Source organism: Pholis gunnellus (assembly GCF_910591455.1).
Source record: "Pholis gunnellus genome assembly, chromosome: 18".
NCBI classification, from domain to species: Eukaryota; Metazoa; Chordata; class Actinopteri; order Perciformes; family Pholidae; genus Pholis; species Pholis gunnellus.
Genome location: NC_136545.1, coordinates 111765 through 139627, shown reverse-complemented (window position 1 = coordinate 139627; position 27863 = coordinate 111765). Strand labels below are relative to the sequence as shown.

The 27863-nt window shown below is 38.1% G+C and overlaps 1 protein-coding gene across 1 annotated transcript; it reads right to left on the bottom strand.

Annotated features, from left to right (window-relative positions):
- syk (spleen tyrosine kinase) lies at nucleotides 1-22881 on the bottom strand. Its single transcript, XM_079178710.1, has 14 exons — nucleotides 22671-22881; nucleotides 19099-19558; nucleotides 17396-17556; nucleotides 12653-12791; nucleotides 10799-10880; nucleotides 10601-10656; nucleotides 8729-8779; nucleotides 7299-7380; nucleotides 5258-5417; nucleotides 4017-4226; nucleotides 1753-1942; nucleotides 1249-1389; nucleotides 647-759; nucleotides 1-549 (listed from the first exon to the last, which is right to left on the bottom strand). Exons 2-14 carry the CDS (start codon nucleotides 19498-19500, stop codon nucleotides 477-479), a joined length of 1860 nt encoding a protein of 619 aa, XP_079034836.1. The 5' UTR covers nucleotides 19501-19558; nucleotides 22671-22881; the 3' UTR covers nucleotides 1-476.
- Nucleotides 22882-27863: the final 4982 nt, after the last annotated feature.

Below are 27863 nucleotides of genomic sequence, written 5' to 3'. Positions count from 1 at the left end.
ATCAGTCACAGTGATGGAATTTATTCATATACAAGTACAGAAACACCCTCTAGTCTCTCCATTACACTGAAACAATCAGACCGTCATTCAGGGATTCCAGGAGTGTAGGTTGAACTGTAATGACATTGCAATGGTGCAGATATTCACTATCTACCGAATGAATCAGCTGTGGAGTTTGTTAGCTGTAACATGAATGTTTGTTCATACAATAAGCTAGACGTGTATGTTTATTACAACTTCCATAGTGTTTACATTCAGGAAGGAACAAGAAAAGTCAAAAGTAATAAAATAAATGTAATTTGCATAATATATGTCGATGCTTAAAAGTTTGAGAGTAATCCTCCAGTTGAAGTCAATATTTTGCAACAGCATGTCCGTATAATTCATAACCATCTCCAGTCATTCATACATGAGTCAATACAGTTTTTCTCATCAACAGATGGTTGTGCATAACTTCATAACAGTCATGGGAAGAATCACTGTGCAATGTCATAATAATACTCTCGTAGTCTCGGCTCAACAACTTTAAATCCAGGCCTTTCATCCACCCTGCAACACAGGAAAACAGCAAGTAGTTATCAAACCATGACCACTATCTGGTGTAGGAGTGTGTCGTTAGTACAGCCATCACGGTGTGACGACTTACTTGTATGTCCAGCACGTCCTCATGAGGTCATACATCTCTGGTGGACAGTTCATTGGGGCATCCATACGTGTCCCACCTTCAATCATCTGCATGACATCATTTCCTTTCAATCCCTGTAAACAGTCAAACATCAGATTAGAAGGGGACGCCTGATGACATTGCTCAGTACCTCTGAAAGGAATGATGCAAAATGGTTGAGTTGATACTAAAAAGTATCAGTGGATTTTTTTATTTATTTGTATTCCTCCTTGAGAAGACTAGTTATTATAGTGCTCATTATATTACCTTAAAGTTACAGGATTGCGACACAATAGGTTAATAACATTAGCAGAGCACATTGCAGATGGAAGCAGAGGAACATTTTACACAAAACTTCATTTAACATCACCATAAGTGAGCCACGAACTTAAACGTTATTGTCTTGAAGTGTTTTGGTCTAAATGATGCCTTTGAGAAAACAACAGCTGTAATAAAAACATTAAAAAAAAAATTCTGCCTCTACTTCTGCAAGTTTAAACGCCTGCTGCTGTTATCCCTAATAAATACGTGAGTGAGTGACTGGATATGTGAAATAAGTGTTGTCATGGCTGAGGAGTTTCTACCTTGTATGGTTTCTGTCCATACGAGTAGGCTTCCCACATGAGCACCCCAAAGCTCCACACATCGCTTTTGGATGAAAACTTGAAGTAGTTTATACACTCAGGAGCGTACCATTTCACAGGCCACTTCCCATGACCTTTGGCCTGGAGGAGGAGACACATACACACAACATCAGTGGCTATGAATTCATGTTATATTGGTCATTTTGCAGCAATTAGCTTGGAGGATTCCAGTGTTGGTCACTCAGAGCAGTAAGTTGCAGTGCTACACAGTCATTCTAAAAACATTATCAGAACAGCTATAATGTTGAATGAAAAAATGTTTATACTAGTCTTAGCAACTCTAAAACACTAAAATCACATTAATTAAATAGAAGGCTATTGGGGTAGTTTGGGCCATATTGCCCTACTCTACAATTTCGCTGTAAAAAAACAGACAAACTGAATAATAAGCCTTCATGCTTGATCAACAACAAAGAAGCTGTTTCTATCACTGTGTGCTGTTACCTTGTAGTAGTTTTGCTCCTCAGCGATAGCTTTGGAGAGACCAAAGTCGCTGATCTTGGCATAGTGCTGCGTGACCAGCAGCACGTTCCTGGCAGCGAGGTCCCTGTGGACGAAGTTATGCTCCTCCAGGTACTTCATCCCCATGGACACCTGGTGGACCAGCTCAGTGAGGTTCTTTATGGTTGTTTGTCTGTAGATGATCAATCAAAGGAACTGTTATTCTAATTATTGCTTTGCTTACGTAGGCATGTGCATGTTAGCGTGCTCCTAGCTCATGATGCCCCCAGTAAACACTATTAGCTCTGTCAGCACGTTTTGCCGTAGTTTGCACTGTTAGCACCATGAGCTGCGACTCGCCAGCTCAGCCGTTGCCATGTTGAGAGCCGTTGAGAGGCTGGTATAATGCACCTTTAATTATAATTTAAATATTTGCTTCACTGCCATCTTAAAATGAGCCCAAGGCTCATCCTAAGCAATAATTATATATATGATATAATAATTATATATATGATATAATTATGAGTAGAACAGTTTTTTGAGGACACAAAGAAATAAGAGAATTATGATGATGGTGATTTCTATAGCTTTTAATAATAATGGAAGAATGAACAAAGAAAATGGAAATGCTATGTGAATCGTTGCATTGTTAAAGGTATAACAAGCAACAATTTCATAAAAAACAATGAATGGAATGATCATCACTTATGGCCTACTAGTGTGTAGTGCTGCCTGTATCTGCAGAGACCCCGCCCTCTGCCTGTACTTTCTTATTTTGCTGTGTTCCTGACTCTTCTGGGCCACAGCAAAGAGCATTTGGACCCCATGTGAGGGTGTAACCCCCCGTCCCCGTCCCCCACGCCAATAAGCACGGTGTAGGCTAAAGCCTACACCTATTTTGCCTTCACATTCATGTGTTCCTCAGCATCAGCATTATCGCCCTCAGCTCAGAATAATTCCATTTCTTTTTACGAGTGGAAGTTATTTTTTGATATGAATATGAACCTGTGACTCTGTGCACACAGTTAATATCAGCTGTGACTGATGGAAATATATATATATTATATTGGAAACGATATGTTAATATTTCTGAGTGAGCAGTATTGTGGTGAATCTACAGAATATAGTTTCAAAGTGAGTTTTTTTAATAGGCTGCGTATAGTCTGAATGCGTTTTTACAAAATGTCTTTACTTGTGTTTAAACTGACTGCATTTGTTGAAGTTTGCTGAAATAAAGCCACCGAATGATGATAAGCCAAGATCTAAATAGATGTCTAACATTTAACATCCACTGTATTTTAACCTTTAAATCACCAAACACGTTATTACTGGATCAGATAGTGAGCTTACAGTCAAGTCTCTTATGTCTATTGATCTCAAAAAAATGTTTAAATATTAAACTATAGGTTTTATCTTCAGTTGGTCAGATTAAAGCTGAACAAATATATTTAAAAGGTAATATAGGCTACAGCCTATTTACTAATAAAACTTCATCATCCATTAAGGAACTGAATTAAACTTAATTGTGTTAACTTATCTTCCCCTACTCAGGTTCTTTTTTTAAAGATAACTGTGCACAGTCCATATGTAGCCTACATGCATTAATATCTCATTGTCCAGTGGATTAAAATGGAGGCTCTGCCTTTTATTTACCTGTTGCCATGGTGAATTGTGGTATCAGAGCTCTATTTTCATTGAACCACACACAAGCTCGTCTCAGAGTGAACAAACTCAGAATAGATTGAACAAACGGTGGTCGGTTGTTCTGAATCCAAGAACTCACAGTTCCCCATCTCGGGATTAGTTAACTCAGAGTTCAGGGTTAGGCTCAGAGTTTACTAAACCTGCTTTACGAGGGGGAAGACCCAGAACATGCTGGAGGGATTATATCTCCCAGCTAGCCTGGGAACACCTCGGGATCCCCCAGTATGAGCTGGAACATGTTGCGGGCGAGAGGGAAGTCTGGGTCAGCCTGCTTGGCCTGCTGCCACCGCGACCCGACCCCGGATAAGCGGAGGAAAATGGATGGATGGATGGATGGATGGATGGATGGATGGATGGATGGATGGATGCTTTCCGAGGGCCCAGGTTTGTGAGGTGGTGTGGGTGTGTTTATTTGTGCTTTAGAACGTAACTGGCGTGAAACAATCAGAAACTAATGGCCTTCTCTTCATTCACTTTCTAGCTTACTCAACCACCGTGCTGTAAACAAGGTCAGTTAAATATATCGTTACAGAGAATGATCAAGATCCGGTTGGAGTTCATACTTGTTTTTCTGGAGGAACTTGTTGAGTGGTCCCAGTTCAGCCAGCTCCATGACCAGCATGAGGTTCTCTGCCTCACAGATACCAATCATCCGGACGATATAAGGATTGTCCAGCTGCTGCATAACATTGGCTTCTCGCAGCATTTCCTCATGTACCGATTGGTTGTTATCATCGTTCTTCAGGATTTTCACTGCAACTGGCTTCTCAGTCCTAATACATAGGGAGGTTAGGGGTAGGGTTAGGATAAGGAAGTAAGTAAGCCTCATTTTTTACCCAAAACTAAAAATGACCATCAAAATATGATCTATAACACGTGTGGTTTAGAATACAAAAGACAAGTACACAAACTGAGTCTATTAATCAAAAAGGTTGGGCCCAGATTTGAACAGATTTATATTTTGAAGCCTATTACATGAGCCTTTACATTGAGGAGGATTCAAGAGTGAGAAGTGAGAGGTACGATAGATGCAACAGAGAGAGGAATCAGCTCTCAAGATAAATAATATTAGAGTCTAGGTGGTACTGTGACGCCTCTCCCACTGTCTTGGAAGCTGTCCTGCCAAACCTCAGTAGGCATTTGGCTGACAAAGGGGGATCGTCAACTTCATTAAGCTCAACTGCCCCATGTGTTAACTCATTTTGCACCTTCAGCACCTCCACAGCACATATGCCATGCACTGCTTTCATTTGCTGATATACACACTTTTTTGGTTCTTATTGCTTTCTCGAGGGGTACACTCACAACCTCAGCTCCCCAATTCATTGTTGTTAAACTTTTCACTTGGTGGTGTAGCTTGAATACTTCATTAACTGGTCTAATAGCTGTGAGATTGATCGTTTGGTTATGTACAGTAGTATATCATCTGCATTTTGTGATAGTATAATTGTGTTGTAATATTAGAACCAGTTGGGTTTTTATCGGATCGAAGCTGGTTCAATTCATAGAGTGAATAAAAAGGGTGATAATGGACATCCTAGTTCAGATTCTTGTTTAAATCCCAGCAAAGATAAAAGGCCATTGGATCTGTCTAATGAGGCTATGGTACATGGCATTTTGAGATTGTGTCTTTCGATAGCTGGAACTGGGATTTATTTTAGGATCTTGGGAGACGTGTTGGGGTAGTAAAATCTGCATAGGTCCGGCATTCCATAATCATGGTATCACGACACACTGGGCGATTAAATTGGAGATGTTGGATTGTTTGTATAGATGTAATTTGATTTTATGTGATTTAGCATACTTTTTCATCTTGTAGATGCCCCTCATGACTGTACCAAAGTTCCCAGAGCCCAGTTCTCCGTCCTCCAAGAAGAGCTGGTTGCGATTCACTGTAGAACTCCTCAGTTCATCTGGGTCTGCGTACGGACTCTCATATACCTCTGTGTCCATTGGCATGGCCTCTGATGGAGAAATGGCCATGTCACATTAGAGGAATAGTGATGGAGTGATTGACACATTAGTCTTGTACAGTATGCACACTTATATGTGAAGTGAAATTGAGACATAGATATCAGCCAATATTTGTTTTAACTTGCGACATATAACAGCCGTGCAACCATTGTTCTGATACCATTTTGTTCCAGCCTCAAGCAGTCAACAAATGAAGAAGTAAAGAAGATGAGGCGGGCATCCATCCTGCTCCCGACGACCACTTTCAGGCAAAAACCCACACCGCAATGTCCTCAGGACCAGGTTTATGCTCGCCTCACTGACCGCTCAGGTGGCTGCAGCTCAGAATGGATCGCTGCAGTCCTCCGCTGTCTCCGCCAATGGCCACTAAGCGCAGGGCGCCCCGGAGCAAGCCATGGACATCGGCTTCTACGACTGTGGTGGTATCCAGAATTACGGCAATGCAAACAATGCTGAGTTTAACATATGGCTCCACATGTTGCAGCTTCCCCCCCAGATCAGATGGGAGTTGATGGATGGTCTCATATCCCCCAATGGCCTGTTTGGACCACTTCCCCAGAGCGCCACAGCTCATCTGCACGAAGCAGTTCACTTTTTCACAAGTAACAAATCCTCTTTTAAGATGTGTGTTACTGACCGTAAAGAATTATCAACCACCTCTCACCCATCAGGGCGAGTTAGTGGTGATATCCCAACATCACCTGTGTCAGACACAGAGTTGAAAGCTGAAGCTCTCAGGCGTTTTCAGCACCACGGTCAGCACCGGACTTTCTGAGGCAGCCTTCCCCTGTGCTGTAGGGAATGAACACTCGTTTCACACAGCGGCAGAGAAGGCTACAAGCTGGCAGCACTCAACAATGCACTCAAGAACACCCTCTACTAGGAGTGGATGTATTCTCTCACCAACCATGGCCCAAAACATGTTTCCCCAGATCCACTGATTTCCGCCTTTTAGCGAGCATTCAGGAAGAGAATCTACCGATCATTGTGGTGGCACCAGAACGCACAAGCATGTCATGGTTCACGACTATAGTGCATGGCGCAGAGATGCACTGTCACAGCTGGAAGGTGCGATCCTCCACTTCCTGGAGATAGACTAACAGCTGTGGGCTTGGACGCTGAACGGGAGTGCTTGGAAAGGTTAGGGCTGCCCACTGCAGTGGTGCATACAATCCAGGGTGAAGGAGCTCCTTCTACCACAGTGTGTTAAATGGGTAGATAGTCGGCTTTTCAGCGCTGGTGTGTGGAGAGAGGCCCAATTCCCACGTCATGTGTCTCTTGTGTTAATGTAGAACGTTGGCAGATAACGACTTGGTGTTTTGGTGAAGCTCTTTTTGAAGGAAGTCAGACCGTCTTGTGTTCTCTAGATCCACAGCAGGATAAACAAAAGGCGGCTGTTCGTTCATTACAGAGGGCACTCGCAAGGCGAGACTCTGGCTCTGTCTCACTGACTGTGTGACGCCATCCCACAAGCCCACAGTGCAGCAGGAGTGGAGCCTCCTCAGAGTGTCCAGATGCACTCCACAAGAGCTTCATTCTAAACCATGGCCTTCCTCAGAGGAATGACAGTGGTAAACATCTGCGCAGCGGCATCCTGGACTTTTTCGTGCCTGTTTTATCTGCAGGATGTATCTGAGTCTTCCCTGATTTATTGAGTGTTAAATATTCTGGACGGCAGATTAAGAGTTGCCTGATTGTTTGTATCTGTACATTTCTACAAAAATCCAAGTAACAGCAGGCAGACACTCAAAAGAGTTTGCAGGGAAGCTAGTACTAATATATTAGCAAGTTAGCAATTGCAACTGAACAACAGCATATAACTTTCTGTTGAATACAAGGTGTGCTTTAAGTGTATACTTTAAGTAATTTACCTTTGCTGCCTGCTTGATTATTGGGCACGCTGGTTTCATAAGGGTTGAGATTATCTGAGTTGTTGTATCGAGATCCCCGGTTCTGTTATCAGTTTATCAGGAGAGACAATGTTTGAGAGAACACACATAGTGAAAACACATAAAGCATATATATACATGGTGTCCTGCTGAAATGTAATGTACAACGAGTGAATTAAGCAGGGTGCCACACTTTATATGGAACTTGTATTAAAATGATATTGAAAGTGTAGGTTCAATAAAGAGGGATTCTTAAAAACATTAGAATTTTATGTTAAATTCAGAATTCATTCATTCATGACTAAAGTGGAGAAAAGGTTTCTTTCTGAATCAAAGTATGTGTAAAAAGTCTACACGTTTCATGTTTTCATTCATCAGCAGTCTGTCGACCACCAGTCAGTATCACTGTAATGCATTGTGTATATAAAATGGGGCATTGTATGATTGTCCATACAAAAGGGTTTAGAGGAAGAGAACAAATGCATGGGATTAACATCTGCATTCATCTGCATTCAAAGAAGGGGTGTGGATGTTAAGTAACAGATTTACTGTCCAAATGTTCCTGGGACAACATTATAACAGCTTGATGTCAATGATCTGTTCACAGTGAAACATACAGTAGGTCCCAAACCCCTGCTTTAACAAATATGTGAACATACAAATATACTTTGTTGGATGTCAACATGTGTTGGTATTTTTTGAATATCTAGCATCAGTGACTAGATTGTAAACAATATTAAAAGATGAATCTATTGTTCTGCAATTGCATTTATAAAAGTTAGAAATCCTAAACTCAAAAAATAAAGCAAGGCGTCAAAAGTGTGTCAGGGGCCCCTCCTTTCAATTCCACATTTCAAGACCCAATAGATCATAAAAGGCTGACAAGGCTGTTCAAAATCCATAAAATAAAGATTTTCCCAACAAACTAAACTAAAGCTAGTGAACAGTGGATATTGGGATCAAGCATTCTTAAAAGGATGCAGCCGTTGTCTCCTAAATTTGGTCAAAAGAACGTGTGGAGGAGCCTTTGGAATAAAACAGACATGTGGACCCATTATGCCATGTCTGGTCTTGACGTGCTCATATTGAAGGAGGGACTATTAAGTAGGAAACAGCACAAGGCTGAGTGTGGTTCAGATTGTAATTGCAGTGAATGACCTCTGGATGGTGTTAGATTGTAATGTAAGTAGGCCAACTATTTGGAGAGCAAACAAACTCCAGCTCAAGTTTAAAAACTATCTGCTCTGATCTGTCAGAGGGATGGAGAGGGGACGCAATAAAGAAAAGCCCAAGGAGCGCAAGGAAAATGTGATGTGTTAGCAAGTAGCAATCCACACTGAAGCAAAATCACACACAGGGAAGGGATAAGAGGGTTGCTGTGAATAATAGGTTTATGAGGAGTAGTAGTGCACCTTTTTTATGCCAGGTATGAGTTTGTAGAGAATTCCACCTGCCGCACTTTGCTAAAAAACAAAATGTCAGAAGGTTATCAGAGGGCGACCTGGTAATGTTGTGGTCATGCATGTGATCATTACAGTAGAAACAGATTCAGGTTAGCTCCAAACATGGATGTGTCAACGTTATGCCTCTGCTTACTGACTCATTCAATTGCAAACTACAAGAAGTAGAGATACACTGGTCATACAGTATAAGCAACATTCCCATGTTCATTTTACTGTACGGTAATCATGTGAGGGGGAAGACAAAAATAAAAGAGTTGGTTCACCCACATTTTGAAAAACTACCCTTCTAGTGGTGTCTATCCATGTAGACAGAGGTTTGGTTCAGGTTTGTCTTTCTTTGAGATTAAGTGGAGATGAATGGGCACTCACTATACACAAAGATATTGGAAATTCAACAGCAGCATCTCTTTCCTCAAATAGTGTCTCAGTTCAGGGAGGTGCACAGGTTCAAGTTCAAGTTGCAGTCCAACCCCTGTGCAATATGCAACCTCTTTATTGCTTCTTATATTTTGTTATTATATTTATTGTATTCTTTTTTTTCTTTTTATATTCACTATTTATTTTCTTTCTTTTATGAAAGATTTTCACACGATTGTTTCTTGATGCTTTTACACTGTAGCCTAAATACGAGTAGCCCATAATTGCTAAAATTAGACCAAATTAAAACACCAAATTATGCGAACCTTAGTTTGTTAAGTTTAGTTAGTTATTAATGATCATCTCTGTGTTAAACTGGGCCAGAGCTGTCTATGGCACACGCTCTTAGGCCGCTGTCGCCAGCTCAGGGGGGTCTGGTGGTCAGCCCTGAGTGACACAAGTTACAGTGGTACAGTGAACATATTTTTTTAATCAGAATTCATGAATAATAAGAGATGTAGGCTACTCATGTCAATAAGGTGCCAGAGGGCATAAAAAGCATCAAAATAGAGCTTGTTTTGAAAATTCGTGAACGTGTACACAAATTAATAGATTTAATTACATTTTTTCAAGGAACGTTCATTTTGTGTTGATTTTGGCGATCCCTGTGGAAGAAAGTTGTAGTGTTTTTAAGCATCAGACTCCCTAGTTTAGACAAACTAATTTTACCGCAGCAGGTGGCATCGATGACAAGCATTAAGAATACCTATATAGAAATAGACAATCTTCTCGCTGATGGTCTTGTTTACTCATGAAGGTCAAATAGAGGCATCAATATTTTTTTTATATAAATTTGAGACTGTTTTATAACCAGTTAAATGTTCCTCCCAGTAACTTAATAACTCCCATCTTCAGCTTTAGCCTGTTTCGCTGTTGAACCACGTAGTGTTAAAATGTCAACTATTTTTAAACATTATGTCCTGTTATTTAATGTACACAAATTATTAAATCAAAAGTAGCCTATGAGTAATTTAAAGAGGTCAAATTAAGTCATTTTAGACCTCAAAAGTCTGTGTGTACCACTTGTGAATTTGTGCTCACATATTAGTATGTGATGTTGGGGTTAGAGTAGTGATCTCTGAAAACATGTAGCCTACAAACAAAACCAAAACTATCTGCAGGAACAAATAACACCAGAGGGAAGTGAGAAAGTTTAGTTTTTTTGTGATTTGGTAAACCGACTCTTTGAATATTAGCCGTCCACATGCAAAGAGTGTGAACAGACGTTTCAATCGAACTGTGAAATTCTTATTCATTATCTATATTTATGTCAATGTCCTCTGAGTCCCTTACGTGAGACACATAAAGGAGTGGATAACCTCACTTCCTGTTTTTTTGACATACTGTAGACACGGAACCATGAGAATATGCAAATGATTTACTGACATCACACACACAACTTACAATGGCAGCCGTTAACCCAGGATGGTCCCTTGGGAGTAGTGGCCGTCCTATCATCCCTAGGAACACAGCATGTCTCAAATGTGAATTGATTATATTCCTACACTTTGACTTGTCAGATATTAATTCATATGCAGCACCATTCTGTTTGTATGACAGTCTTACTGTAGATACGTATAATTAGTGTTAGAGAGTTTTTACCAATTTCTCCGTCGGGTCTTGAACAGGGCTCTGTTAGCACTCGCAGCAGACCGTCTGGTTTGTATGAGTAGTGCTCCACTAGCTGTGGCAAAGAGAGAGATGTTTATGTATCAGACACTTGTCACAATACATGCACCCAAAGCTAAACAAGACAGAAAAGTCTGCAAAGAGACATTCTTCAGAAATCAAAATGTTCTTTATACCCCAGAAGAGCAGTGTAGACAGCATTGTTATTCTTTTAATAATTCTTCAAACATTTTTATTTTTATTTTTGTATTGATTGGTTTTATTGTTTCATCTATTGTACTGTTTTATCAGAGTTAAATTCTTACCTTAAGTAAGGCTTTGTTGGGCCTTTGTTAGACCTCATGAGCTTGCTGTTGTTTTATTGCTTTATTTTTGCTGCTTTGTCTGTCAAAGCACTTTGTAAACTTGTTCCATAAAGTTATTATTATTATTATTATTAGTCACATTTCTATTACTATTACTGATACCATTACTTCTTTTATTATCATTGTTATTCTACTATATCGACTGCTGCTGTTATTATTAGTAGTCGTAATTCTTCCATCAATATTCTGCTTACTACTCTCATTATATGAATCGTTTCTGTCATATGCATTGAATTGAATGTGTTGTAACTCTGTTCTGTTAATTCAGTACACATGACATCTATCACACTTCATCCTGATAGAGGATCCTCCACTGTTGCTCTCTGAGGTCTCTTCCTCTTTTCTCCTCATTAAAGGACGTTAAAGGACGTCAGAGACGTCACATGTGTACAGATTGTAAAGCCCTCTGAGGAGAATTTGTGATTTGTGATTTTGGGCTATACAAAATAAATTGAATTGAATTGAATTGTCTTAGTATTAAAGGTCCAGTGTGTAGCATTTCAGGGGATCTATTAACAGAAATAGAAAATCATATTCATAACTATGTTTTCATTAGTATATAATCACCTGAAACTAAGAATTGTTGTGTTTTATGTGCTTTATATCTACAGTAGCCCAGAACGGCAAACCAAACACTGGCTCTAGAGAGCGTTTCACACTTTTATGATACCTGAAGGCCACCGTAGTTCTCTGACACACTTGGGAAGGGACAGGTGAGCAGTGGGATATTCAGTTGGTTTCAATCTGCAACCTCACCGCTAGATGCCACTAAATCCTACTGAACCTTTAAGTACAGATCTGGTGTCAGGACATAGTCAGCCTAGCTTAGCATGAAGAAAGTATGGCGAAACAGCGTGCTTAGCTCTGTCCAGAGTTCAAATACACCTGCTAACACCTCCAAAACTCAGATCTTTGTTGAAAAATTACAATTTGTGGTTTTAAGGGGGAGTCTAGCATGCTGAAACTATCTCTAGACAAAAACAGGGTGCAGTGACTATGTGCAGCTCCCTGAGGCCTTGTCATCACTGTGAGGTAACCAGGTTTGGCACCATTCCTGTACAGAGACCAACATGTAACTAACAACCTGTCCTATAGTTCTAGTGCTAGATGGATAGATACACTGTTATTTGTCAAGAAATGAGGAACTGTTCTTTTAAGGAGGGGTTTCCATTCTACAACTACACACAACTTTCATGTAGTGTTTTTCAAAGTTGAAGATAATGAAATGAAATAATGGAGTTGGTATTTCTCTAACAGATATACTGCATATTCCTGGCAATGTGGAGAAAGCATGAACTAATTTATAACAAAACTGTAACAACCATGAAATACACCATTTTATTTCTGAAAGAACACTGAGCAACACTTCAGACAGCTGCTGGGAAACCCTAAACCTGATCCGGAGAGTCATTGTTAAATACCCACATGAATATGACCAGAAATATAAAAAACATTTGTTTACCTGCCACAGGGTGTCAAACGTCTTGCCATCTGGGATTGAGAGCTTGCCAGTCCTGTCCCTGTCAATGCGATAATGCATGACTTGTCGTTCATGGAGCAGACACAGGGCATAGGATCCATTCGAATCTCTCTGTCGGATCCTGCACTCACAAGAAGAAGAAAATGAATTAGTAGGTGTGAAGATCCTTCTCTGGAGTGAACATAGTACAAGTATCATTTCCTTCATAGATGTGAATGATGTTTTGTGAGGTGCCAAAGGTGCCATTTGTGTGTGCAAGTCCAGTTCACATGACCATACTCAGAAATGCAAACAATGAGTGAGAGATCTGCGTTTCTTCTGAACAGTATATTTAATCCAACCTGGAGTCCTTCCATAAACTCTATATAATACAACCCATAACACAGTACGTCGTGTCATTAGTACACAGAGACTCTGGGTTGTAATCCAGTACAGTTATACCAAGCGCCCAGGAAGAGCATCGGGCTTTGAAGCAAACTTTACATAGTGGCCAAATAGTGGAATTACAATTTTCAGGACCATCATGTGACACCATTGGGCCCTAAAAGGCTTATTCCCACAGCCTTACATTGGGAAAGAGACGTCTGTATCAGTGGTTTCCCAGTAGTAATAGGCCTACTTTAAAAGCCCTTTTTCAAATCAGTAGGTCCTAAAAGTTGTAAAATGCACTAATAGCCGAATCCACAGATATTTGCCTTCCTCCGTTCATGTGAATGAGCCCGATACCGAGGCTGGACTGAGGTAAGGAAGACGGGTGAAAGAAAGCTAGCATGCTTGCTCTATGGGCCCATGGATGCGGAAGAGTGCCGCAAGATCAGAGTAATTTCATCAGAATCTTTTTTCGCTTAATGCGCGTCTGAGCAAATTTAAAGGAAAAGGGGCGCGTATCCAGTTCTCTTTATACACCTATGAATTATACACACATCACCATGAGTGCAAGGTTTTTAAAGATCCCTGTCAAGAGGAATGCTCAACACCAACACACAAGTTCCAATGAACCATTGCAACAGATTCAGGTTTCAACACTCTTACGCCATCCACTGAGTTACAGCTACTGTGTGTGTTAAATGGTGGTTTTGCCAAGACACAAAAACGTACTTGTGGCACAATAAATGAAAGCACTAACTCATGTAGCATTTCTATTGATCAGATATGCTAAACTACAAGCACATTGGGCCTCATGCAAGAACCACTTGTAGGAACAGATGTGTTCTTCAGTGGCTTATATACTTGATTTAGGACTACACCACATTTCTCATATTTTGAATTTTGTCATAGGTATGAACACAATATATGAGAATATATATGTCGTTGGAGTCATGTGCAATTTGTCTGCTGTTGTCAAAAATTAAATTTTCACTAAAGGGATTGTATATTTCATTACTTTGAAGACATTTTGTATAACAAAATCCTACATAAATTAGTCTTTTTAAAAATGTTAAATGATGATGGCATTATATTATATTATATAGTTTTGAATGAGGTATTAGCTTTTACACGAGATGTTAGATATTTCATATTTTGTGTATGTGTTTTTTGATTTTTTTATCGTAGAGTTGAGTCGACAAAGAGGGCCCTCGTTCAGAAATTGTGTTTTAGCAATTGCAAAAAACTGAGAACCCTGTTTAATCTGTCCCTGGCAAAAAATGCCTTAGAAATATACAGTGAAAATATATTATAAAAATGACAAAACTCATTCTTCACAACAATTCCATCAGTACAAAGATGAAGAATAAACCATACAGGAAATGCATTGAGGTTAAAAAAAAAAGCTTGACATGAATTTCGAAGTCTGTCGGGTAGAAATGACAAGACTATTTATATCTCCTCTTTTTGTGACTTTACTACTTCTGTACTGCTTATCAATGTTCATGGCTTGAGCCTTTTGTGATGGATGCACCTTCATCCAAATGTTAACCTTTGAATGACAGCTTTCAATAATTCTCATATTCTTATGAATTACTCTCATTTGCTCATAGCATGTCGACATGTTTGGCCACAACCTGCTGCAAGAGCAGATCGTAAACTTAAAATAAAATATATGTAAATCTTAACACCAAGCTGAAAAAAACATCCTATTTATTTCTGTCACACAATGAAAAAAACGTATAGTATTTTCTCATGTATTATCTATCTCTATTTTTGCATATATTGCTAATTGTTTGACATCAACCATTTCTAAATGTGCTAATTTTCAACAGCTTTACCAAGACGAAAATTATTAAGTAGGCATGACTTTACAGAAGAAATGGGATTCATATTGAAAGCTAGAAAGCTCCTTATTTTTGTATTTATTAACTTTTGTTGTTAGTTTTGGGTCCAATTTGTTACTGTTGTTTATATATATATATATAGTTTTCGTCTTGAAATATTTTAATCTTTATAATCAATGCTCCTGTAATGCACCTTGAAACCTTGTTTTGAAACAAATGTTAATGATATTATTTTTTTTAACTTTTTGATATTTGCCACCAGGTCAAGTTTAAATAGTATTTAACCCCACCTGGTAACAAATAGTACACCAGCTGCACCTTGCTGATTGATAAATGGGTGTAACTATGTTCAAAGATTAGAGAAGAACTGACAGAAAAGTAACGAAAAAGAGCCCAGTTTCACACACTAAACAGGAAGTTAAATAGATAGCCCGTGTGCCATTATTTATAACTATGCTTGTCTCTTTTTTTAATCTAAATTATAATCTAGCTGTTGGTGGCTACTCTTGGAACCCAGAACCAAAACCTTGCAAGTAACTCCACAATATTCTAGCCATGGGTATAGTATTTGGATCCTTCTCGTTCAAATGTATTTAAAGCTATAATCAGAATGTGAGGCTGTGTTTCAGTGGAAACACCTAGTTTCTTTCTATGATTAGAAAACGGACAGAACAGTCACATTTTGCCCTGCTGTCATTCTTCCTCTTGTTTGGCTACTTCAGGAAGTCCTTTGCAAACTGCCAAAGCGGAAACCACAGTGTGTGTGTGTGTGTGTGTATGTGTGTGTGTGTCTTCTGTGTTTCTTCAGTCGAGACCACTCTCAACAGATGTTTCAGCTGCCAGATACTCTACACCTGCTTTGTTCAAATAGCAAAGCAAAAGATACATTTTGAACATCTAACATACTGTATTGAATGTGATAGAATGTTAAGCAATTGTTGTAGTTGTTGATTTAAGATGTTGGATTTTTGCAGCATTTACTTTCATTTCACAACTAAGACTGTTACAAAGCAGAACTATATAACAGCACTGACTGCACTGGTAATCTTGTATCTCTAAGTATAGTGTCTCCATTGGACTTCACTGAGTCACTAAAGTAAATCATTATAGCAATAATGATAATAATGTTCTGTCCTAGACAGAATATTGCAGCCCTCAGCAAACAGTACAAAATGACCTTTTCTTTGGTGCTTTTTAAGATGTTTCCTATAAACACATTTTGTCACATTTCCCAGATGCTTCTGTGAAAAAACGTCAGAATTTGAGCTGAAACAGTCAAGACAAACAATAAAATCCGGCAATAAGAATTAATTCAATACAAGCTAAATTTAAACTAAAAGCAGCTGTTTGGCTCACCAGTGTGTGGAAGCGTCACTGACTCTACATCAGTGTAAATTTGACAACATGTATTGTAAAATAAAATAAAAAAAGAACAATTTAAGCTTGGTCTATTGTGACAAAACATAACATCAAGTTTATCCATTGCTGTGGGTTCTGCCTATCTTTCCACTGTTCTCTCGCTGTGCTTTTTTTATATGCATATTCCAGGTCAATTTGAAAGAAATTAATAACAACAATATCAGCGCCAGTCTTCCATTGTTGTCTATCTACCAAGCACTAACTAAAATTGCCTACAGTATCAATTCAGGAAGAAGCTTGTATCAAAGCCTCACATGGTTCTGAGGCTTGGAGAAGTCCCAGGCTACAGGTTGTTAAGTCCCTGCAGGGGAAAGGCTCTGTATGATTCTATAGAGCCGGGCCATAAAATGAATACATTCCTGATCCTTAACTGAATTAAGCAGATAGGCTATTGTCAATGGGTTGGTGGATGGTTTTACAAACACAGGACATTTACTCAGGGGACCAGTGTTCTTTTCCCGGGAGAAACCAAAAGTTGATTAACATGTCACATGACCCTACGCCATTGAGTCACATGACATTACATCCGTAGTTAAGGGTTATGTTACAACCGTACTTATTTTAAACTAAACCATGATGCATGAAGTGGTTTTGTTGCCTAAACCAAACCGTCACCATTTGACGTTGAACTCATGATACGTTAGAAATGACTGCTGCACAACATTAACTACACAGTGGATTGGGAGATGGATGTATTCTGTTTTATTCGGCCCTGACCAATTAGTCATGGGAGAAATATCCCTCCTGCTGATGTCTTTTTCAATCGACATGGAAGTTGTGGTAACAGTTGCTAGGAGCAGTTAATGAACATCTTTCTTGTGGGGATGAATCACAAATAAGACTTCCTCCTATCTGCAAAGTGTAACAATCCAGTCAGAGGTTTCATGTTTTCATCTTCATAAAACTAAGAGAGCTAAAGAATAGTGGTGTTTGTGAGAATAGTCTTTTGAACATGTTAAGGATATTGTGAATTTGCAAGACTTTCACTATTTGTGAAATAAATGGTCAAATTTGGATGGATTTGATACTATTCATTTTACACCATTTACTATAAACACAGTCAAAAGCTGTACAAGATAAAAAAAATACTTACAGGAATTTTCCATTTGTACGGGAGCCATTTTGAAGCCTGGGCTCAGAGTCTTCTCGTGTGATTGATCCATGGAACCAGGGCATTTTTTCGTGTGCAGTGGTGGAAATGAGCTTCTCCAGCTGAGGCCTCTGGCTGATGATGGCCTGCTCCAGAGCTGCTCCCTGCACACACACATGAGCTATGAGCAAGTGCTTATAATAAGAAGAATATGCAAGCCAAGCTTTTTCTGATGTGTTCTCAACAATACTATTATAGTACCCTCTTCAAATGTTTTCATCTTTACTTATGTTCACCAAATTGAAGTTGTCAGTAAACATATTCAGGGCTGATTCGGCTCTGATCTGCTTCCTAGGGGATATACTTTTGAATCCGTCGTGTTCATGGAAAGTATGAGGCAGTTACTAAACAAAGCGTTATGGCCACATATTTATGGCCACGTGTTGGTTAAAAGAAACAGGCCTTAGAGATAATCTAAATCTTGATGTGTTACCTTTGTCATTTTTAATCTTGGAAATGGCAGGTTGACGGGGAAAAAGAAAATGATCACAAGGTCCACTTGGTTAACTTTATTTCAAACCAAGTCAAAAGTTGTAAATTAAATTGTTTTCATGGTCAGCTTTTTTTTAGAATTTAGTGAAATCTTGTGCGGAAAAGATTCATCACAACTTCATTTTCGTTTGTTTCCATAGCTCTAGCCATCGATCGCGGTAATAACATTGTATTCACCAAAGTAATTAGTGACATCTGGGAGCACAGTGACTTTACTAAAAAGAAGTGAGATGGGTCAAGAAACACAACATTTAAACTATTGCCCAAGACTTTTCTGTTTGCTGCTGCCTTTAATTGAACTAGATTCAAGGATATTAATCAATTTCTGCATGTTACTACTACTGTATTTTATGTCTTACACTGCTTTTTAGTGTTTTAATGACTGTTTTTAATGTTTCAATCAATGTTCTTAATTGTTTTTAAATCTCCTTTTCTTTTGCCTTATGTTTTGATGTTTTTAACGTTTTTATGTGAAGCACTTTGAATTGCCTTGTTGTTGAAATGTGCTATACAAATAAACTTGCCTTGCCCTGCCCAAATTGTTGTACACATCCATCTTCACATTGTACATATTTTAAATCAGAGCTTCGAAACCAGGGCCCAAGGATCCTTGAGAGAGTTCCAGGGGGTCCCCAGGAACGTGGGAAATAGTTTATCTTCACTATTTAATTCATTTAGAAGTGAGCCCAATGTGAGGAAGAGTTATAAGAGTGTCCATGGTAACCTCCTCAACTGTAATTGAGCACATATTAGTTTGTTGCACTTATTGTATTCGTATTAGTTTGTTTCTGCACTGTACGTTTGCTCTGGTTTATGCTCTTAGATACTTGTTTAACAAAGGAGATGCACTTATGACTTCTGGTGACTAGTAGTTCTCTTGAATACCTATGTTGAATACACTTATTGTAAGTCGCTTTGGATAAAAGCGTCTGCTAAATGACTGTAATGTAATGTAATGTAATGTAATGTAGTTGACAGCTAGTATTCTGGTCTTATTTTCAAATATTTTCAGAAGGGGGTCCCTGAAGCGAGTAATTATCAAAAGGGGGTCTGTAACCTAATGCGTATCAATTGAGGGGTCCTTGACATGAAAAAGGTGGACAACCATTGTTCTAAATGACCTTCCAGCCTTACAAGATAGAGTTGAAACTAACCTGCAGATTCCATGTCTGCTTTACATACTCCCGGATCAGTTTTTCCTTCAGGTCCTCAAACGGCCCAATCTTTGGCTGCATGTTCTTGGGCCTGTTGCGGGGCTTCTTTAGCAGACAAACAAGGCCATCCATCTCCTGCGAGTGGTAGTCAATCACATCGACCGGGGTCTTGTGGCTCTTCCCACCAGCAATAGCATATGTTTCATTGGGTTCTCTTTCAATGGTGTAGTGGTAGCAGCGGCCTGAATACAACACAGACAGTGCAAATCCTCCGAGATAGTTTCGGCTTTGTCTTAGCAGGTATATGCCATTACCCATGCTGGCCTGCTGCAGGTATTCCTCTGCCTCCTCTCTGGTGATGTTGCCATAGAAGAACGGCAATGCATTCACCGTGTCAGCCATGGTGTCTTCTGGATGGTGGCTCCCTTAAGGAAGTCCTCTTGCAAAGGATCAATTAACCCTAAAAGCAAAAGTCAAGATTAATTTACTCTGAAATCAGAAATCGCAAATATGAAAAATTGTACAGTATATTTACAGAGTGAGCCGAGTACAGTATTTCTGCATGAGGGATGTTTAACTTGTATGCTCCCAGTGTACAATGAAAATGGAGATCAGGTTCAGAGAGGAACATGATGACACTCACATCGCCCAGACTAACTGATCATCAGAGGATCACCCTCAAATGAGCCTACAGATAAGAAGTGGACTTAGTCACCGTCACGTCACCCATTGGTTTGTGGATTACTGTTTTGAAGCCATTAGTTCAGCATTTCGACTGTCGCCATTCTTTTTTTTTTTCTTTTGATTTTTTTTTTTCTTGAGCCAGAAGTGCGGGTGAAGCTAAATACAACCGAACACTGAACAAGACATTTTAGACGACCAAAATGTTACAATTAACTTTAATGAACGGACAACTACCAGACTGGAAGGAACCTGTCAATCACAAGGTAGCCACGATCTAAAGCATACACGCCCTGAACATACCTTACTTTCTCTAAATGGACCATATATAGTTAACAATGTTACAGCTAATTTGATAAGACATTCTTCCCAAACATCGGGTTAAGATTTTTTTATTTGCATCAAATCAAATGTTGTATGCTTCCATTCATGTTCCCGGTGTGTTTTGTGTTCTGTGGTATAAGGCTCTGAATAATGATCAGGTATTAGTAGTTAGAAGGCTTCATCCTTTGGGGAACATGAACATTTGTCCAATATTTTATGGAATTCCATACAGTAGTTGTTGAGATATTTCAGCATGAAGCAAAGTGGTGGACCAACAGACTGACACTGCCATCCATGAAGTCACGTCGCAAGGCTGGCTAAAAAAATTCAAGACTACAGACCATGAATGTCAATACCAAATTTCAAGGCAATGTGGCCAGTAGATGATCAGATATTCTGGTTTATTACCAACCATTGGACAGACCAACCAATCAAAAGACTGACCAACATCTGACCACTAATATACTATACAGGGCAAAACTGTTGAGCAATACAGAAGACCTTGATGCCAGAGAGTGTTTCAGGCTTGCCCACTATGGCAAGTTGGCTAAAGTTTGGGATCAATCTGAGCTGAAGCATCTTTTCTGTCCAATGACAGTAAACATACAAGAAACCAAACAGCAGCAGAATATATAGCATGCCATATCAGATGGTCGGACATTTGCTGCATTGTACAATTACTGCTCAAGAGGTAGTTTACATTGTTGATCCATTGTTAATAAATGAATGTTGATTAGTAGAGCTTTAAATCTGTTGGATGAACTCAGCTGGTGTCAGGGGCCAGATTATATTGCTCGATTGTTGTCACAAGAACATAACATTAGAAGTTTTTTATTATTATTATTATACTTTTATTAATTCATTATTTTTTTTTAGCCAGGGTAGGTTAACTGAGCACAGCTGCTCTCATACAGGAGCTCCCTTCTCTACACCCGCATATATATTACAATTAGTTCTAGTATCAGTACGCTTACAGTTGATTTCAACAATGAGGTGAATTGCACATTGTAAAAGTGAAAATATGTTATTAATTAAACTATTTTGTTGTTTTTGATATGATTCGTGATGTTTTAAATAATGTTTTCAAAATGTATTTTCCAATACAAAGGTTTACCTCAATGTTGTACTAATAATTGCCCAATTCTTTTCAGAGGCCCATTTGTTTTACAGAACACCCCGTGTTGCTGCCATTTGCGGGAAAAATATGGAAAGTAAAAAAAATAGTTTGTTTTTGTGCTTCACCACTAAAATTCTTTATTTGTATATAATTTTTTCTTCACATTTTATCAACCTTGACAGCACATATTTCTCACTCCAGATGGGGGAGCTGAGAACAGTATAGTTAACTGTTAATAAGTGTATAATAAAGGATTTATTAACCCTAACAAAAAAGCTTAGCAAAGGATTAAAAATGCCATAGTAGGTAACTTAGCTAAACTCTATAAATCTGTTTATAATGCTATTATAAACAATTATAAGAAACTCAGAAGGCTTTATAAACATTACAATCCAGTAAAAACTGTTAACAAATTTGTTATATGTACCTATAAATGTTATGACGCTATTATTTAGACTTTTATAGTCTTACTAATGCATAATAACGTTAATAAGTGTCTTATTAGGACTTATAACTACCCTATTAGCGAACGCAAATTACAACTACCTTAATATAAAGCATTACCATTCCATACTATAGATTACTATACTGTACTTTACTATATCATATTACAATAGAAATGTTATGTTATACTACTATTATTCTTATTATTACTTTGCACCTTATACTAATATCTTATATCCCATCTACTATGCTGTACTATATCATACTATATTATTCAATTCAATATATTTTGTAGAGCCTTTAAATTAGGACCCATGGCAAACATTGGCTCGTTCTATTCTATTTCATCCATTACAATTAGGTAGCTTAATGAATTGTTTCCCAGCCCCCTCTAAAGGGTCAAATCAGAAATCTGGGGGGTTGTGAGATGAATAATGTGGTTGGCAAGAAGCAAATACAAAGTTGTTCTAAACACATCAAATATATTTTGTGAAATATTGCATACCTTTTTTCCCTTTGGTTTCAAATAGTTATTTAAAATAAACCAACTGCTTAGAACTCATAGACATCTCAAATGTAGACACTACTTTTGTGTAAGGGTATAAACCCCTGATTCCCTCTTTAATGTATTTTATAAGCTTCTGATGTGTTTTTATTGTTAGATTTTAATCTGCAAAGTAACGACAGCTGTTCAAAAATGTAGTGGAGATAAAGGTACAATATTTCCGTCTGAAGTGAAGTGACAGTAAGTAGCAGAAAAGGAAATACTAAAGTAAAGTACCTTAAATTGGTCTTAAGTACAGTACTCTATTACTTTCCACCACAGCTAAAGACCTGGACAAACTGTATTTTTTAGAGTCCACATCCAGCATGTTACAAGTCCTTTCCTGAGTCCCAATATATAAATTTCATTTGAAAGAAAACTCTGTCAGTGGGGTAATTCTTGAAACAAGGAACCGTGAAGTCCAAAAAGTCTATCTTAAGGAAACACAAATACTGCACTTACTGTATACGATGTGGGGAAGTAGTTCCAGAATCCTTCTCTTGTACGGTTCTTTCAGTCCTTTAGTATATCAACTGCCAGCAGTCTGAGCAACATAGATCATCTTAAATTCAGCCAGCTCCTGACGAACAAAACAACATGCTGTCAATACCACATAAAAACAGTCACAGTTTATCCTGGCTGTGTTTTCCTGCTAGACTACATTGACAGTCAGTCTGTGTGCTTGCACATAGTGAGGTGGTGGAGCACTAATGCTTCCTCATTTCAACGACTTCCTTGACAATTTCTTTAACTTCCTTTTTATTATCTGAACACTGACCAACACTTCTGCTGCGCTCAGAAAATGATGTGATAACTGACGGCACAAATAACTTAAAGATCATTTACATGTGTTTCTTTTTTTTTCTTTTTTATGACCTTGGCAATGCCAAGTACTGTAGTTTAACAAAAAGTAAGTCCATCTGCTAAGGAAGACTGAGATGCAGTTGAAAGCTTAAAAAAAAAAAAGAGGTCTAGGCCTTGAGTTCTTTTTTTGTGTCTCAAGCTCTGGCCTGTAAAAGAGCATATTATTAAATGTAACTTTTTTATTAACTATAGTTCATTATAATTAATAGATTTTCATTGTTCAATGTGTTTGTAGTTTTTTTCTGTTTAATTATGTTATGTCTATTAGTTTTGGGGTCAGAAATTGTAATACTGCAATGATTCATTTGGACTGCAATTGTACAGCTACCTTACTGGACAAGACGTTCTCATTCACACACACATTCATACACTGATAGTGGCAGAGCTGGTATGTCCATCTTGATCATCCTGGGGTTCATTGTCTAGCACAGGGACACTACAGTTGTCAGGGGGAGCCAGGGACAGAACTGGAAGCCCTGTGATGAAAGGACACCCGCTCCATCTCCTGAGCCACAGCCTCCATTGTATTCACTTGCTATTTTCATTCCTAAATCATGATTGTCTGTTTTGTACTACATCATGTAATGATGAATGAAAACATAAAGTAGAAATACTGGAGTGAGATTCAAGTAACACACTGCCATCCCAATTTCACTTGTGTGTGCGTGTTCACCAATCAGGAAGTGCCAGCTTTGCTGTTTTTCACACTTACAACACCCTTTCAGTAAAATGCACACAACACCACAGCCTTTTGCTAATTGGCAGTCATGTCCCCAAAAATGTTTTCTAAATGCAAATGTGAATGTAAAATGTATTCCCTCTAATAAAACAGGAGAGATTACATGTGTATGTGTTACTTTGTGAGGAGAAATGAAAGTTTTAGACCTCGAGAGTGAGACGTTTTTGGGAAGTGAGGGCATTTCATCAGGTCTCTTCTTCAAGGGCTGTTTGAGGTAAGACAGCCCATCGTCTTTCATGCACTGGTCATTTTGAAGTTATGTATATATTTACACATATATACACACATATATATATATATGTATGTATGTGTATCTATGTATGTATATATATACATACATATATACACATATATACATACACAAATATACATACATATATGTACAATGTACATATATATATATATATATATATACACACATATATATATATATATATATATATATATACACACATATATACTGTATATATATATATAGAAAGCAATAGAAAGCATCCTGACTGGAAACATAGTGTATATAATAGTTTCTTGGTATTTTTGTGTTTTGTTGTGTAGCAAAATGGGACTGCAATCTGTATTTTGTTGTGCAACCCTGTTCTACAATGACAATAAAATAACCTTGTAATAACAGAAAGTCATTTATTCATCGTGGAGGATGGGGGGTTGGAGTTTACGGCAGTAGATACTTCTCTTGCCAGATGGCAGCAGGGTGAACAGGCTGTGGTTGGGTATTGTCTTTTCTTTATATATTATTAAGGGTGAGATATTGTATTTGACTCAGCTATTGCAAACAGTACAAACCCCATTCAAATCATATACATATTTTTGTCAGAAATTGCTTCTCTAGTTTTCAAAAACACATGAACGTGGGGAAGAACCTCTATGTTTTAGTCTTTTATAAATCTCAAAAATTATATTTCAATCAAATAATATAATATATTGTAAAAATAATGACACTTTTTCGTTTTTAAATTGGGGCAAGTATAATTTCTTTGAGCTTGCTACAGCGATCTGCATCACAGAGTCAGAGTCAAAGTGAAGAGAAACACAGCAGTGCTACCTAGAACGCAGCGTAGCAGAGATTGTGCAACACTGTGACATTTCGAGCTAAATAGGCTACATACAGACTGTAGTTCATCTTCAAAGTGAGGTGAGTTGATGCACTGAGGAATGGAAATTCTCGCCATGTGATGTGTTCTTGACACGTTGTGGTCTTTGTACTGAAACCTCACTACTGCTCATGTCTCTTCACTTCCTTTGCTGTTCTTGACGCAATTGAAATGGGACCTTAAAGGGCTACATGGGTCTCAATTGAAAAGAAATACATCATATTAGGTGTAAAACTAACTTGTTCAGAACTGCAGCTGATACGTATGTTAAATATGATGACCCTTGGATTCCCATCACAGTCCTCACTAAATCCATCTTGACCAGTTTTAGTGAGCTAAAGTTGAATGGTCGGGTTTTTGTTAAGGTGCAATTTTGTTAACCTAAAACTTCCAGACAGAAATGTATTAAGGAAAACGATACTACTGGAAGATTACATTTACCCGTAACTTTTAATCCATATGGCTCCACCTTGTGGAACTCAATAATCAATAGGAAATATGTCTTCAATCAATCAACCTGGTATGAGAAAAAAACATGATGGATGCTTGTGTTGTGACGGATAATCATGACTGGTATTAACATTTTTTTTTTAAAGCAACACTACTATTTTTCACGTACACAGTAGCATTATGCACACAGAAGCTCAGTATTGCGTTTCAGCTTTCTAGAAAGACCAGAAAAAGAAATATTTTAATAATTTCTGCATTTAGTGTACTGAGCACCTGTTTAGACAGAATCTGATTTCTTTTCATGATAATTCTGTTTTTCCAAACATAACCACAATAGCACAGTGAAGACTGCAGTAGGCCCACACTAAAATCAATGCAATGTAAATATCAGACAGCAGAATAGCGCTTTAAGAACATATAACCTCACTGGGTTCTTTTGATGGCTTCCTGCCAAGGAGGCAGGAATATCTTGTGTTGTGTCCTGCATATTATTTTCAATATTTGTGGAGAGCAGCGTCAGTGTGGATCTGCTGTAGCAGGACGCTTTAGAGAGGATTTAGACAGATGTCAAAATACTGAAGTTCAAGTGCATTTGTGACAGAGTTTGGTTAGAGCAGAACGGATATGCAAAGCGGGTAAATATGTGCTGAGTTCTTCAAATTATGTTCAAACTATATCTGTCTGCGCGAGTTCCAGTTCTCTATTTGTTTCTGTCAAGTTCCTGTTTTCTGTGGTGTGCCTTAAAGATTAAAAAAATAAAATAAATAACAATAGAAAGGATTTAAAGAAAATGACTTCAACTGGTAACACACATATGTATAAGTTCTGTCAAATTAAGAGTAAAGCAATAGCATTACTTACTTGTTTATTTGAAAAAAATGAATTCCTCTGTGTGGTAATTAATGTAATAAGTTGGTTAGCTTTTCAGTTGTTTAACTTGAAATGAATGCTATCCCTCAGAACAGTGGTAAATACTTTATTCCAGCTTCGAAAAATGACGTTCCCATCGGGCAAAACTGGCAAAAAAATGTTAGGCGGAAACACATTTTGTCGTGGACTACTTTTGCTTTTGACAAATAAGTTTTGAATGAGTCCGCATAGGGAGGAGGTCACATGGTGGCTGGGTCAAAAAACCCAGGGCACACAGGGCTTTGACCCGAAAGACTGCTGTTGATGTACCGTGTGAACAAAGTGCTCTTGTTGCCTACTGCTAACAAAGCAGTTTTGTTGCATTTTTGTTTTGTATCAATTTCATAGTAATTTTAAGCCGAACAGTGTGTTTTACTAAACCAGTTTTTTGCCTTAACGTTTCGTTTGTTAACCACATGTTTCAAACTGGTTTCAAACTGTGAACATTCAGTCCAGAAGAAAATACATTTCCCTCAAAGCATAATTGAGAGTACAGTTTAGTCGTATGGGAACGTCATTTTGTAGACAGGTGTCATAGTTTGTTAACCCCCTAAAGCCAGTGTACCAATTAATTTCCATGTAATCACAAGTCATGAAGCACACAACATACAAGGTGTAAAGGTGACAAAAAAGACACTGTGTCATTAAGCCTGCTGGGGCTTATAAAACATTTCATGAAAAGAGACTTAAACAAAGAGGTAATCTGTTTAAGAAAATCTAAATGGACAAATGACAAAAAAGATCAGTTTCACTGTTCATATTTTATTGCATTCACTCTTCTTCTAGTTCTGGACAATAACTGCACTGATGTCATCAAGCAAGTGCAAAAGGATCAATAAATGTAGTATATTTCTACAGGATGGCTGATATTAATGGCCATACGTTGCACTGAATGGTTCAATTAAAAATGCTAAATAAGAACCTCTGATTAAAGGCACTGTCTCTGTTGAAGTCCTCTTACATGTTGACACCTCTTAAATATTCAGGGTGAAAAGGCCAAATGACAAAAAAAGAAATACAAGTGAGTAAAAGAAATAAAAGTGTAAAATGATTAAGTCAAAAAAGCAGTAGATGAATTTGTGGCTGTTTTCAGTTAAGGGGTGGAACAAACCACGCAAAGGTTCTCCAATACACTCAAATATACACACTCACACAGGTCAAGATGTCAATATGGTTTGTTTGAGATAAGCTTCTTTTGTACAGTTCTTCAACCGCTTGCACCCAAGAAGAGTACACACATGTAGTACAAATCACTTCTGAGAACGAATGAAATGATATTTTAAAATATTTAAAAAACATACATGACGAAGACATTCTGATAAAATGGACCATGTAATCTATTTGAATCACTCAAAAATATATATACTGTATACACAAAGTACTTCAAAATACTACAAGTACTACCACAATTTCACCTATTTCTCGCCAGGAGAAGGCGAGCAATGTTCACTGTTATCGATCCCAGCCGCGACCTACGGCACTTTTCAGACAAAGCGCATATCCAGGAGCACGAGCACAAGACACTGAATCGAACCATAGCTTCCGAATTCTTCTACTTTTCACCATTACAAAGTTACAATTATT

Bases quoted from the DNA above. Each gene is read 5' to 3' on its own strand.
- syk (XM_079178710.1), bottom strand. From the start codon at position 19,500: ATGGCTGACACGGTGAATGCATTGCCGTTCTTCTATGGCAACATCACC. The intron at 8,780-10,600 runs GTAAGTTGTGTG...TTTGTTTTTTAG, and splicing joins CTGGGTTAACGGCTGCCATT to CAAAGTGCGGCAGGTGGAAT. The intron at 1,943-4,016 runs GTATGAACTCCA...GATCATCTACAG, and splicing joins AAGTTCCTCCAGAAAAACAA to ACAAACAACCATAAAGAACC.